The following is a 15,915-nucleotide window of genomic DNA, read 5'->3' on the forward strand; positions in this document are numbered from 1 at the left end:
AATGCAGCCTTTAATTAGAGGATCACACGCTGTCTTTTCCACAGGGGTCTGCCCTCATTCAGTGCAGAGGTTGGCGGCGTAGGGGACCAGAATGAAGGTTCCATAGGCAACTATAATTCTGACACATGCAAACTTTTGAGTGCTAAACTTTCCAACCAAAATAGCATTTTAATATAGCTTTTTGTACATAATTTAATTTCCAGAATGCAGCTTTTTCCATAATTCAAGTCACATGGTATCCTAGCATATCATGTACACCTATTATGCTAAATTAATGAGGCCAGATTCTGCCACTCTTGTTCCATAAGAAGTGCTTTGAGGATGTACTATTATTTATTAAGATTTGTATTATGTCACTTAAGTAGAATGACCAGATGTCTCCATTTTATAGGGGCAGTCCCAATATTCAGGACTCTTCCTTATATAGGCACCTATTTCCCCCCACATCCTGATTTTTCACACTTGCTATTCAGTCACTCAGGGCATCCCCGGACTCCAATGTGTGAGGCTTTGTACAAACACAGAACATAAAAGACAAGAAAACGATGGCACTATTGGTCAGAATGGGAAGCAGTGGTCTCAGCACACCAGAAACCAATCATTGTCTAGTTTTTTTGTAGGCTTCAGACAAAGGAGAACTTGTCTGGGTCAGTGGTGTAGCAAGACTAAGGCAGGCTCCCTGTCAGTTGTGGCTCTGAGCGGCTCCCGGAAGCAGCAGCATGTCCCCCCTTCTGCTCTTAGCCATAGGGGCACCCAGGGGGCACTGCGTGCTGCCTCCACCCCAAGTGCCAGCTCCGGCACTACCATTGGCCAGGAATTGCAGCCACCCGGCTGCGCCTCCATGTAGAACCATCTTGGGGACATGATACTGCTTCCACAAGCTGCTTGAGGTAAGCACCACCCAGAGCCTGCACCTCTCACCTCCTCCTATGCCCCAACCCCCTGCCACAGCCCTGATCCCCCTCCCACCATCCGAACCCCTCGATCCCAGTCTGGAGCACCCTTCTACACCCAAACCCCTCATCCTTGGCCTCATGCCACAGCTCAACCCCCAGCTAAAGCACTCACCCCCCACACACACCCCAAGCCCCTGCTCTAGCCCAGAGCCCCTTCCTGAACCCCTCATTTCTGGCCTCAGCCTGGAACCGCCTCCCATACTTTGAACCTCTTGGCTCCACCCCTCAGCCCAGAGCCCCCTCCTGTACCTCAAACCCATCATCCCCGGCCCTACCCCAGAGCCCACACCCTCAGCCGGAACCCTCACCCACATCCCAACTCACTGCTTCAGCCCGCAGCCCCCTCTCGCACCCTGAATTCCTCATTTCCAGCCTCACTCCAGAGCCCATACCTCTTCCCAACCCCCGAGCCAGCCTGGTGAAAATGAGCGAGCGGCAGGGGGGCGGGGTGGAATGAGTGGGGACGGGGCCTCGGAATAGGGGTGGGGCAAGGGTGTTTGGTTTTGTGCGAGTAGGAAGTTGGCAACCCTAGGCAGGAGTCAACTTTTCAATACTGAATGAATGAGGATAGGTTATGAAGGGCCTTGAAAGTGAAAACAAGCAGCTTATATTTGATACAATAGAAGAGAGAGACTCATAGAATTTAAGGCCAGAAAGGACCATCATGATCATCTATTCTGATCTTCTGCACATCACAGGCCATAGAACTTCACCCACCCACTGTCACTGAATTACTGAAGTCCTCAAATCATGATTTAAAGGCTTTAAATTACAGAGAATCCATCATAAGAGATGGTGCCAGTAAAAGGATTCAAAAAGAAAGATGACATGTCCAAGCGATAGGCTAGGAAAATGATCACTAAATTATTAAGCCTGTCACAGTTCAGGGTCTCAGCACCTGTACTTCCTCTCAGTGGTCAAACAAGGGCACCCACCTTCAGGCTTCTGGATCTCTGAGTTGTCGCCTCTCTTGTGTGGAGAGACATGTCTCTCTCCTTTGTGACCAGGCTGAACAGTTCCCTGCCTTCACTGTGTTATTCCCAGCAAAAGATAGACTGCCTAAGTAGACCTGCTTACTTTCTCTTCATAGACTAACAGTGTAAATTCTCACAGGTGACCTACTACACAGCTTTTTCTGTGCAACCACATTTACTCTTAGGTTAAAAGCGTCACAGAGAAAACAATAAAAGAACCTACCCGCATGCTAATAAGCTTATCAGAGATCACCCCCAAATCTACTGTGGTAATTAGTCTTTTCAGACCCTACAGAGGGGTCTCTGTTGTGGTCACAAGCTCATAAGAGCCCGAGTTCAGAACTCATGAAAAGTTTAGTCCCTTCTTTGGGGGAGAGATAGCTCAGTGGTTTGAGCATTGGCCTGCTAAACCCAAGGTTGTGAGTTCAATCCTTTAGGGGGCCACTTAGGGATCTGGGGCAAAAATCAGTACTTGGTCCTGCTAGTGAAGGCAGGGGGCTGGACTCAATGACCTTTCAAGGTCTCTTCCAGTTCTCAGAGATTGGTATATCTCCAATTATTATTATTATTATTATTAGTGGAAGGTGTTCTTTGATCTGAAGTTTCCAGGAGCAGGTGATCAGTAGGCAATGGGTTTTCCAGGCATCACTTCAAAAGGCCTCACAAGGACTTCCTAGGAAATCCACTTCACACATTGTCCCAAACAGTTCTTTAAAGTTCCTAGCATTTCCACAAGCTTTCCATTAATCAGTCTCCTTGAAAAATTATACGCAATTCTACAGTGCCTCATGAACAATTGTATTTTTACTACAGTGGATCCCAAAGGTATTAAACAATTCAATAAGGTTTAACTTAATTCAGTAAGGTTTGTCCAGGTTATTGCAGGAAATTGCCCTCTGTCACAAAGCCATGTTAGCTGAGACTCAAACTGAGTCCTTATGAGCTGCAAGCATCCACTCTATCCAATGGAAGCATCATTATAGTATAAGCATTACAGCATATCACACAGGGAAGTCCACAAGATGGCGGACCTTTCTGTTAATTCAGCTAAATGATCAGAGTTTTTGTCAGACAGGACTGGGAGAGCATTTGATTAGTTATCTTTCACAGCATTATAGTTTTCCTTGAGTAGGTGGATTTTTAGTGGCTTTGTAATCATAATGAAAGATAAATCTTAGATTGTTACTCTGCTGGGGAAATCAGCCTTTCCTATCGATAAAGATGAACAGCCCTGGAGTAGCTCTATGTCAGGGTGCAATTTAGCTATCTGTGTAGATTAGAGTTTTACTGTTGTGTGGGTAAAAGAGGACGCTACATTAAATTCTCCACTGGATTTTATTATTCCTTGATGTTGTAACCAGAATGTTAGAACATTGGTGCTATTTAACTTATTCCTCTCCTCTTTTTCCTTGTAGGATTCTATATAGGGTACATTTCCCTGCACAGACTTGTTAACTCACCATATTTGATGGCACAGTGGTAAATGCACAAGACCTACACTAAAGGAAAATACAAACATCCTGTACTTCAGACTGGTAACCTTAGGGAGATAATATAGTGAGCCCCTAAAAATGAGGGTCTGGTGCCTCTGCCATTGTTTTCTGCAGTGTCTGTGCTAGCCACTTCATGTAGCATCCTAAGATATTGTGCATTCCATCTCTGTTGCTCCTGGACAGAAGTTATGAGCTGTGGTGACGGTCAGTAGGTCTGGGAGATCAGTGGATGGTCAGTGGATCTTTGAAAAGGTATTGGGAGAAGACGAGGTGTCGGTGGGGGAGGAGGAGCCCCAGGGCCGGATGGTGGCGTCTGTGAGCCGCGAGGGCGTGGCTGAGCTGGGCTGGTGGACCTCAGGCGGGGACATGAGTCTGGACAAGGTGGGGCCGCAGTGTCACTGGCTGCGGCTCCATGGGGTGCTGCCATCTGACAGGGGGAAGTATCACTGCGCCGTCACCTCCTGGGTCCGGTACTCCGACCACAGCTGGTACAATGCCAGGGCCGTGAAGTCCAACTCTGTCGCCCTGTATCCCTGTGCCTGGACCATGGGCACCCTGTTCATCTCCCTCATCGTGGGCATCGCCAGCGCCCTCTTCACAGGCATCTCCATCCTCGCCACCATAACCTGCTGCTTTATGAGGCAGCTCTGCAAGAGGTGAAGAGCATGGGAGACCAGCCCCAGGACACTACAGGTGCCTGCTCCATCTCACTCTTCTGTCAGCCTTCACTCAAGCCACTGGGCTCCCTTTTTTCCCATCACTTGTGACTTTGACCTCTCACTAGTATGGCCATTTAAACGAGCCAAACTGTGATCAAACCAAACTGGAGATGTCCTAGCCTTTCATGGGATACTGCTGAGAGTGTGGTGTGAGAAACCTGGTGACCAGATACTACAGTTGTCCGTCTCCCACCAGTTCATTGGACAAGCTGTACAGCTTCTCAATCTGAGCAGCTTAATAGGAAGTTATATCTCACATTTGGATATGGTTATTGCTACTTAGGTGTGTAATGTAGAAACTAATGTGCCTGCATACCTAGTTGAGTGTCCAGGTGTGGGATTTGGATATATGACTGAAGTGGCTATGGCTGACAATTGGCCTTCCATTATTTACCCTCCTTATGACATCTTGTACTTAAATCATCACCCTACTAGTCAATAGGCTGCAACCTTGCAATGTGAGCCAAATGGGAATCTCTCTCTCACTCTTGAATCCGGCAAATCTTAATCTTCCTTCTGGGGAATCCTCACCACAGCAGAAAGGAGTGGCTCTTGAATGTGTTCTTCATTGCCTGGCTGTCATCGGTAGCTGCATCACTTGTGCACCAAACTGAAGACAGTTTAATTTTTCTGAAGCCAGAGCTGATCCTCAAATACTGACTGTAGTGAAAAACAAAACAAAATGAGAACACTTCCTGTTGCTGGTACATAAACAAAGATGTCCATCACTTAAAGAAGAGAAAGATACAGCTGTGCAATATCAGTCCTTCATACTGGGCATATCCTTCCATCATAGCTTCACTCAGTGATTGGAAAGTGCCTGGTTTAATTATATGTCAATGTCAAAAAGACAAGGAAGATTGTAGTAGTTAGCATTCTGCCTGTAAATACATTTTAAGATTAAATTATGAAGTGAATAACTTTATTCCTAGAACTCAACCAGAAAGTGAACACAGAGCAAAAGGGGAAGAAAAGGAACCCATTAAACAGTGCCAGCTCCAAGCACCAGATGAGAAAGCACGTGCCTGGAGCAGCACATTGTAAGGGCCAGCATTCCTGCCAATCCTGGGGCAGCCAGCCCAGCCCTGCAAGGACACTGACCCTGGTGGTGAAGGAATGGGGGGCAGGAACTAGCGATCCCCGCTGCTCATCTTGCCGCCGGGCTCCCTGGGACGTGCCAGTCCCCGCCACCTGCACCGGCCTCCGCCTCCCGTGCTGCTCTGAGCCCAGCCTAGCCGAGCTGCCTTTAAAGGAGTGACTGAGCCACCACCTCCTGCAGCCTCTGGACACCAGAAGGAGGGAGGGTTCTGCGGCGGCCCAGCGGGCCATGGAGGGAGGGTTCTGCAGTGGCCCAGCGGGCAGCGGTGGCAGGGATGGTTCTGCAGCAGCCCGGCGGGCACCGGAGGGAGGGAGGAAAGATTCAGCGGTGGGCAGCAGAGGGGCGGGCCCAACTGATCATGGCGCCGTTTGCGCTTTGCTGAGCCCTGCTGCAATGCTTGCCCCGCACGGAGGTGGCAGACCCCAGCCAGCCCTGCCTATGTCGGCCCCCTCATAGCCTGCCCGGCTGGGAGAGGCACCCCAAGGCCGGAGGGGGGAGCCCCTCTCACCCGGCTGTGAGTGGGCTGCAGTGCCTGGCTGCCCACGGTTGGAGGGAGTGGGTGGGTGCTGCCTTTCATCCCCCTGCGAGCCGCATGACCGCCCTCCACGAATTCCCTGCGGCTGCAGTTTTTGTTTTTGTTTTTGTTTTTTTTTTTTGCCTGAGGCGGCAAAAAAGCTAGAGCCGGCCCTGCCATTAAAGAATTGTTTGTGATGATGATGGAAGATTACCTCAGACAGGAAACAGGAGATAAGATAGGGAATAAAATTATCCAAAAGGCTGGGAAGAAGAGAAGAATATTTGGCTTAGCTCATTTATTTACATCTTAAAGGAGGTCTTCATGGCTCAATCCCTAGTTATTTTATGTTGGTTTTGCTGGTACACAAAACAGAACTTTTATGCTATTTTAAACTCAGTGTCATACCAAAACAAATAAAGCATGAATCCTGGTGTGTATATATATATATATAATCTGATGCTTTAAACACAAAGCCATTACACTTTTGAGACAAATGACTCCTACAGAGTATTTAAGCAAATCTTACAGAAACAAATGTTTACTGGTGCTGTCATCGAAGGTTTAAGACAATGTGCTGTTGAAGTAAATAAAGCTTGAAAGGTTAGATCAGTATGTGTTGACCCAGCAACAACAGTAGCAGTGCTTATTGTTGTGCCTCCTGAATTATGGGTCAACTAGTCCAGTAAATAGAGTACCAAACTGGGTTTTGTTCTCAGCTTCATCACTGATTTTCTATGTGAATTAAAGTCATTCAGCTTCCAATTCTGCAATGGATCCATGTGAGCAGTATTGAGATCTAAGCATGTTTGTGCCTCAGTTATCGCTTCTGTGAAGTGGGGATAATATTGTTTAATCACTTCTGTAGAGAGGGTTTGTTGAAAATACTTTGTAAGAGCTAAATATTACTACAGTGGAACCTCAGAGTTAGAAACACCAGTTACAAACTGACCAGTCAATCACAAACCTCATTTGGAAACAGAAGTACTACACCAGGGGTGGGCAAACTATGGCACTCGGGCCAGATCCGGCCCCTCAGGGCTTTGGATCCGGACTGTGGGATTGCTCCCTGTGGCATCGTGGGCCCCGCGCCGCTCTCAGAAACGGCCGACACCACATCCCTGCGGCCCCTGAGTAGGGGGAGCAGAGGGCTCCGTGCATTGCCCTTGCCTCCAGGCACCAACCCCCGCAGCTCCCATTGGATTGGAACAGGGAACCACAGCCAATGGGAGCTTCGGGGGTGGTACCTGGAGGCACGGCAAGGGCAGCACATGTGGAGCCCTCCGCCACTCCCTCAGGGGCTGCAGTGCTTCCTAGAGTGGCACGGGGTCAGGGACAAGGCAGACATGCAGGGAGCCTGCCCTGGCCCCAGTGTGCGCTGCTGCCACCCCGGAGCCTCTTTAGGTAAGTGGCACCAGGCTGAAGCCCAAACTCCTCCTGCCCCCTGCCCCCCAACTCCCTGCCCTAAGCCCCCTGCCTGCACCTTGCACTCCAACTCTCTGCCTTGAGCCCCCTCGTACAGCCCACACCCCAAGCCCCTACCCTGAGCCCCCTGCCACACCCCGCACCCCTGTGTATCCCAGCCCCCTGCCCTGAGTCCCCTTCCGCAGTCTGCACCCCTACTGCACACCTCTCTTGAGCCCCCTCGTGCACTCCATGCCCCTCCGGCACCCTAACCCCCTTCTGAGCCCCCTCATACACCTCACACCCCTCCTGTACCCCTCCACTCTGCACCTCAACCCTCTCCTGAGCCCCCTCATACACCTTGTACCCCTCCTCTACCCCAATCCCTTGCCCTGAGACCCTTCCTGCACACCGCACCCCCTCCCACACCCCGCACTTCCTACTGCACCCCAACCCCCTGCCCTGGCCCTCCATACAATTTCCCCACCCAGATGTGGCCCTTGGTCCGAAAAGTTTGCGCACGCCTGTACTACACAGTCAGGAAGCAGCAGAGACAAACAAAACAAAACAAAACAAACAAAAACCACAGTACAGTACTGTGTTAAACATAAACTAGTACAAAAATAAAGGGAAAGCAGCATTTTTATTCCACATAGTAAAGTTTCAAAGCTGTATTAAATCAATGTTCAGTGGTAAACTTTTGAAAGAACAACCATAACGTTTTGTTGAGAGTTATGAATATTTCAGAGTTACGAACAACCTTTGAGGTATTTGTAACTCTGAGGTTATATGTATTATTATAGTGTGACACAAGTTGCTATATTTGAGGCTATGTTAAATCATGCACACTTGTTCAATTTATTTTTATTTAAGAAATGTATTTGTATTGTCTTAATATGTAAAAGGAATGAGGTAAGTTGGAAAATAAAAAAACATTTAATAACAAAATGAAATATCTATAAATACCTGGATATGTGATAAATGGTACAGTAATAAATGCATAATTTCTTGACAATAGAAGTAGGCAATTTCTTGCATGATCATATTGGGGATGGGAAAACCTGGGGTGTGTGCAGATATACAAACAAAGCACTAGCTGGTAATGTGTTAAGTTGCTTTTTGTATCTTCTGTAACTTCTGATTCTATGATAAATACTCTCAATAAGTTGTCTCTGTCATGCCAGTGGAGCTAGGTATGGTGGATCACTGAAACATTGGAAGATAGCAGCGACTTTACATGAGTATGTGTTCAATGTTAATATTCAGTACGTGAATTCAGTACGTCATATTTGGACCCCAAGGTCAAGAATAGACCAATAGTAATGGGTACTAAAACCTTTTTAAATGTTCCTGTTTGACCCAGAGTGTATGTTTTCTCTGCTCTAGAGCACCAGCCATTGCTGGAAGACTTCAGTCTCTCTGAGGAGTCACATGAAACTGTTGTGGAGAGTTACTGACTTTCCACTCTTTTCCTTTATAGTTCCTGGACCTGTTCCCCTAGAATCTATCCAAGGAGGACCCTTTGAAGAAAAGATCTATGTTCAGTGGAAGCCTCCAAATGAGACCAATGGTATCATTACACTCTATGAGGTAAGGAGAACAGATTGCTGTGAAAGAGTATCTGCCAGAGGACCTATTCCATGTGTGCGCAAGTGTATTGGTCAGCATAGCCATGATGTTTCAGAGATTTCAGTAGGTGTTTATAGGAGACCTAAATAAAATAGGTGAGAATCTTCATGGTACCTTGCTGCTGCCACTGAAATGTGCGATCTAGTAAATAGCTCCACTTTAAATCACATCCAAATGTGACCCTTGACTATCTCCATTGCCCCACATCCAGATCATCGCAGATTCTGCCATTTATCCTCCACAGCATTTCCAAGATCTCCTTTCCTTCCTTTCTGCCCCTAGAGCGATAATGCTTTCAGGCTTTCATAATCTCCCATCTGGAATACTGCAGCCTCTCCCTTTCTCTGCCATATAGTTTCCTTCTGGTTTTCACAAGATGAAGCCAATAAGCACCTTCCTTATAAAGTAGTCTTACCCTGACAGCCCCCTCATGGAATTTGGTTTAATCCATATGTCTAATAAAAATGTGTTATACAAAGCTTTAGCTATGTCTTCATAATACAATCTTCATTCTGATAGCTTCACTTGTGTGGCATACCTATCCTTTGTCTTCAGGGGGTAAATCTGTTGGGAGAGAGGATATACGTCTTTTGTTTGTGCTGTGCCTAGCCTAATGGGTGGGAACCTATCAAAGGATGTATGCTATTAATCTGAAATCTGGTGTCTCATCTGTAAAGTGATGGGACATCCTATGACAGGAATAACAATATTCTGCAATATCTTGGACAAACCTTACTGAAATCTTACTGAATTGGTTTAGAACTTATTGAAATGAGTTTCATGCCTTTGGAGTACATTTTATTAAAAATTCAATTGTTTATTATGGTGAGATTGTATGCAACTACTCTAGGAGGAGCAGGTATGCTAATGTACTTCCTCCAGTTATCAGCCCTTTGAAGCCACCTCTGGAGGGTTTTGCATATACTAGTTCAATCTGGATTCTCCAGGGATCAACAGACAAAGAGAGGATTTTTTGATAAATAGCCTGGTTTTCAACATGCTCAGGGCCTTTTGTTCTAATCCAGCAAATTATCAGCAGGTCCATGGAGGACCCCAATCCTTAAGGAAGGATTGGGAGGACTGATGCTGACCTTGTGGAAATTGGGTAGGAGGTGGGGATCACTCTCTGATAAGATTATTGGCATACTTGTAGGTTCCTTTTACTGTTTTAAATATATTTTTTCCTGTAGTATGTTTACCTTAAGAATAAAATATTCTTCCTGAGAGAGAACTATGTGCTAATTTATAACTGAGGAAAGTTGTGCTATTATTAGAGTTTTGCTGGGAATAACATGCTGAAGGCAGAGAACTGCTCAACCTGGAAATATCTCAGTCAGAAGGGAGAGAGAGAATGATTTGCCACCCAGAGAGATAATAATGAGGCGGGGGGCACGGAGGGAGATCCTGAGAGTGGGTGCCTCTGGTGACATGAAGGGGAAATATAGATGCAGTTTACCTGGAGCGTGACATATATTTTCCAGAAGTTCTGTGAAAGATGCACTTAGAGTATGGATTTTAAAAGTTAGGCACGCAGATGGAGTAAATGTGCAAATGATCAGAATTGCCCATTTGTACATGCAATTGCTCAGTTTATACATTCATTCATATTAATCACATATGCAAATTAAGGGACAGATTCCTGAATCTTGTTGAGCTTCATTAACCATCTTTCCATTCTACCAGTCCTGGAACCAGCCAGAGACTGTTGCAGCCTTTAGCATTATTGAGAGCCGCCTATAAACTGCTCTATGTTATAAAGGCAGACTGAACCCTTAGGGACTATATTGCACTGTAGCTATACCGCTTCCTATCCAGGAATGCCCTGTTAGGACAGTTCTCACTGCCTCAGAGAGCAGAATCTGATCTTCTGTGGTATGAGGTTGTGCACCTAACCTGTCTGAAAGAAGGCAACTGTGTAACAGACGCTGAACTGACAATCTTGTGACTTAAAGTGCTAACCCGTGAGCAGACACTGCACTGGATGAATGTAGTAATTGTTACCTTTTGGAGCCCGCAAGGCAGAGTTTCTCAAACAGGGGTCGCCGCTTGTGTAGGAAAAGCTCCTGGCGGGCTGGGCCAGTTTGTTTACCTGTCCCGTCACCAGGTTTGGCCAATCACGGCTCCCACTGGCTGTGGATCGCTGCTCCGGGCCAATGGGAGCTGCTGGAAGTGGCGCGGGCCGAGGGGCTTACTGCCCCATTTCCAGCAGCTCCCATTGGCCCGGAGCAGCGATCCACAGCCAGTGGGAGCCGTGATTGGCCAAACCTGCAGACGGGGCAGGCAAACCGACTGGCCCAGGCTGCCAGGGGCTTTCCCTACACAAGCAGCGACCCCTGTTTGAGAAACCCTGCCGTAAGGAAAGAAACAGGAACAATTTACAAAATAGTATTAGTAAGGCACTTTAGTAAAAAGGAGGAGTTAATAGCATTCGGCTTGTTAAGGTACAATCCAGAGCTGACTTTCACGCCTTGTGATATCCCCTGCTGCAATCCCACCTGCTTTTGGGAAACCAGAAACGTGAGGTGGGATCCCAGCTTTCACTTAAAAAAAGAGAGTAAAACCTCTTTCCTTGCGAAGATAGTCTTGAAGGCCTAAACGGATGTAACACAATTGTTAGGGTTGCAAAGAACAATGGTGCTCTCCATTTCTGCTGCAGGATGTTGAGTGAGCTAAAGAATGAGCACATAGTTTATATAAATAAATCTGTTATGTTGGGGTATATCACAAAGAATTATCCTGCTTATTACTCTAAAATCTTGCTGGCTCTCTTCAGAGTGAGGTGATATAGAGGGACGGGAATCATTTACAGTTTGGTTTCTTTTTTCGCAGTGGAAGAGCGCACAAAATTATTTTGGGGACAAGCATGCAGATGGTAAACCGTTACACAGCCCAACAGAGTCTATGCAGATTTCCTTCCCATAATATTCCCACTTCCCGTCAGTTCTGACCAGCAGACCACCTGCTCTCTCATCCTAAGGCGGCAGTGCCAGTGATGTCAGACAGGGTTTGTTTTTAGAGTGAACAAACAAAGACTAGTTTGAGACCACCAAACTCGTATACATTGCAGCCAAGTAAGTTCTGTAGTCTGCTGTCCAGAGGTTAAATGTGATTTCATAAACTATTATGTCATCTTGCCTCATGTCTATTAAAAATGTAGATTGAGTTGATACAGTAAAAAGACTGCATATGAAAGATGTTCCTCTTGATAAATGTGTGCCATTTCAGCCAGGTCCGTAACTATAGCAATGCTACCAGATGCCTCTCTAATAAAAACAGATTTCAGATGGCTGGGTGTTACAGTGAGGTTAATGCACTAACCCTTTCACATCTGGAAACATGATTTTTAGAAGTGACCTGGGTCAAAAAAGAAATTGAGTTTGGTGGCTTCAGCTTAATCTCTGGTGGGGGGGTTGTGTATATTGCCAAACTCCTTCACAATTCTCTGTGACTAACAATCTCCATTCAGGGAAAGTCCTAGACTAAAATAAGCGATAGGGTTGTAGATGACAATTGAGACACACTGGCAAAACTGTGGGGGCTGGGCAAGATTTCACCTCACCTGTCTAGACTGTAGCTGGACCTAGCCAGTATTATCATCCATAGTTATGAGCGCCAAATGCACGTTTTGAAAGGTACACTACAGGGTCTTATATGCACACAGATGATAAATTGTATAACAGCCCTTGTTTATACTGCTTAGGAACTGCCGCGGATGGTATAAGTTGCAAATTAATTATTTTCTGAGAACACGATTCTTATATTCACTTTCCTATAGGTTAAATTGGTAAATGATTTTAAAAACCCTCCTTTTAATTCTTAAAGAGACTTGCTGCTAAACACAACCTGTGGGCACAGCTCATTGAAAGGACTTTATTAATCTGAGCTGCTTTTCTGACTGAGCAAGTGCGTAGAGAGCGGTGATGCATCATAACAGTGAGTTTGCCTCTTAAGTCAGATCATTTCTTGAATCTCATTGGAGGTGGGCATACACAAATTTCCCTTCCTGATAATGACTCAGTAGGAGGGGTCAAGGTGAATTCCAGCTGTTCCTCCTCCTCTGTTCTCTTCAATAAAAGGGAAAGCTAAGCACTAAAACATCCAGAGAATTAAAATGGAACACACAAACATCTCTCTAAGCAGAGATGCTTCCTACTGGGTATGAGGGAATTTGCAAACTGACATGGAGGTATTACCTCAGATAGCCTCATCCTCCATAGCCCTCCAAGACAAGTGCTCTAAGCATGAATGATGCAGTTGGAGCCAGCATGGTGTAGATATTCAGGTGTGCTTCGTTTAGTGAGGCGATCAGAATATTCTCAACTGTAGATTTCAAGTCTTGGAACTCCATAACACAAGAGATCAGTCTAAACCCAGGGCTCTCTGTTTAGAGGGAAAGTGGAGATACATCCTTTCGACAATCCCCATTTAAATAAAGCACAGTTCTTTGCACATATAGATATATGCCTCACCTTGCTGCCTGAGGGAACTAGGTAGCAATTGACCTCTATGCTCTCTAATTGTTTAGTGCCTTTGTGCAGAGGTACCTCCCACCTGTGCATCATCTAGGCTGGATAGATCTGCTTAATCTCAAATTCAGCTGTATGGGTAGTTAGTACCCATCAGTTTTGTCTACGGTGGTATTTATCTTTAAAATTTCACATCATGAGTGTAGCACTAGTGTAGTTCCATCAGTACGAGCAACAGGTGAAGTGCTATTTTAGGCAGAATTAAGGCATCTTTACCACAGCATTGTCTTGACTTGCTCTCAATGGATTCTGCTGATGCCTTGATTAAAATGTTGTGGCTGGTCTGTGCTGCTGCTACTTTTGTTTCCTGTCACCAGTGGCCTGCACTAGCAGTATTGCAGTGGTGGGAGGTTTTGAAGAAATACTGCCAGTAACGAAAACATCCCTAATCTGTGAATTAGAGTGATAGTGTTTTTAAGAACAAGAAGCACCTTTCCTAAAAATAGTACCTATTATAAATAAATAAGTTGGGTATCCCATTAACATTCCATTTACTTTACCTCAAGGCAGATATTTCACATTAAGCCTCTCTGTTACTCTCACAATTGTCTGGCTGACAGGTGTCCATATATCACAAATTGCCATCACAATTTGCACATGCAGATTTCACATGAAGAATTGGGTTAAAATTCGGCAGCAAAATCTCCAGTAAGCAATTTGTTTAGCAGTCAAAAATCATAAGTTTGTAATGACTATGTATAACTTGAAAGAGCTTAAACAGAATGAAAGGACCATAATGAGCCTCTTTGACTATTCGAGTCGCAGCTGATTGACATTTATCTTTCATATTGCTCTTGGGGTCTGACATTGAATGTTAAATAACACACAGCTACAGCTTTGCTTTTAAGACTGACTAAAAAAAATACAATAGGTTTGAGAATTGTTTCACTGGATACAGGCACAGCTGGATTTTAAAGAAAGAACCCTACAGATCTGCAAATCAGAATGCAACTAGATTCTATTCTCAGGAAGCAGAAAGCTCCTGTCCAAGGCACTAGGATAGCTCAGGATTGAAATTCTGATTAGCAGGATGCTGAAAATATTAAGACACTAGTTATGTGGAGAGAGAGACAAAGACATTATAGAATATCTTAACAGAAGTTATTAAAGGCAGGTAATGGGTGAGCAGGTAGGCAGTTAATATAATGAGCATGTGAAGAGATGGTAGGTGTAGATATATGGTAAACCATAGGGGAGATGCACAGATTGATATAAAAGTAAGTAACAGAATGGAGATTAAGCTCAATGGCTCTATAGCTGGGTTAATGGGTAGCTAGGTATGCAGGTGCGCATAACAGACAGGCAGATTGATAGGTTTTCAAGGAAGTGTTCAGGCAAACAAGAAGAATAATGGATTGTGCTGGTATATTGGTTAGGTAAGAAAAACTTTATGGAGAGGTGTGTGAATGTGACATTAATAAAAGAGGCCGCATTACAGCTGTCTCTCTTATCTTGTTGTGATTTGCAAGATCTAATACAACTGCTTTAAGGACGCCCTCCCTCCGCCCATTTAAAAGCAGCACAGCTGTTCAGTAATTTTACCAGTCCCATGAAAGCTGCTATACTATATATTGGAAGCTTAAAGTGCATGTTAAGAATCAAACTCATTGTGATTAAGCCAATAATATAATAGTTTCTATACAGCGTGGAAGCATCAGTGCAAAGATTGTGTATGAATGTGTATATAAACATTACTGTTGCCCTAAATAAGTGGCAACATCAATCCAGCATTACACAATACAAAGGCTTATGCTGTTGTGGATCACAGAGCCATATGACCTGATTCAAGTTCACTGATCAGTTTTGTGCTAGAGTTTTTATATTTTAGGCTATACATTTATCTCAACCATTCGTTAGTCCGAGCTGTAATAAATAGTGCACACACACAGATCCAATTATTTTGTACAGGCTGTCCAATTTCTGAACTTCGGTACCCTAAAATCAAGCACCTATGCATCCAGTTATTGTTTTTAAGCTATCCAAATGCCTAATGAAACATCCACATACAGCAGTTTTGGCACCCAACTTTGAAAAGTGTTCCCTTTGTGTATAATGGTCTTCTGGGAATTGTTGATTTTAGAGGTTCACAGTACTTCCTAGGTGGTCAAGAAGGGAAAGAAGAAGAAAGACCCAGCAATCCTCTGTGTAAAATATTCCTCATGTTACTTAACTGAAGATAGAAGGCATTGTTATGATGCATTTAAATCCTAGAGGCATTTAAAGAATATCTACAGTATACTCATCTGCTAAGCTAAAAAAAAAAAAAATATTAAAAAAAAGTCTCAGACTGGATAAGTCCATCAACTGAGCCATGTCTAGACGCATTGTCTAAGTAACAAACTATCTCTTAAACCACTACAAGGTGTATTCTTTTTGTGACATATGTTCTTAATTTATTATCAAGTCCTCTATAGGTTGTGTATGGTCCTTAGGGAAAAAATGATTTTGCAACTTCTAACTATCCAGCTTTCTTAGTCACAGTTTTCAAATGCATCAGATCTTTGTATTAGGATGCCTGGAATAAAAGTGTAAGGGGCTTTCAGGCTATTTCAAACTCTTTAATAGGATGTGTGGAGTCTAGTTTCTCTAATCCCAGTGGAT

At 44.7% G+C, this 15,915-nt stretch overlaps 1 protein-coding gene across 6 annotated transcripts in view; it reads left to right on the forward strand.

Moving 5' to 3' along the window:
- The window catches only part of PTPRT (protein tyrosine phosphatase receptor type T), a 739,839-nt gene that overhangs the window by 490,697 nt on the left and 233,227 nt on the right, over nucleotides 1–15,915 (forward strand). For all 6 annotated transcript variants that reach the window (XM_030533365.1, XM_030533367.1, XM_030533369.1 and 3 more), the window contains exon 9: nucleotides 8,640–8,749. In XM_030533365.1, coding sequence (XP_030389225.1) covers nucleotides 8,640–8,749 — 110 coding nt within the window. The remainder of the gene's footprint in view (nucleotides 1–8,639; nucleotides 8,750–15,915) is intronic.

The sequence above is a fragment of the Gopherus evgoodei genome, chromosome 14 (genome assembly GCF_007399415.2).
Source record: "Gopherus evgoodei ecotype Sinaloan lineage chromosome 14, rGopEvg1_v1.p, whole genome shotgun sequence".
In the NCBI taxonomy this organism is placed as follows: Eukaryota; Metazoa; Chordata; order Testudines; family Testudinidae; genus Gopherus; species Gopherus evgoodei.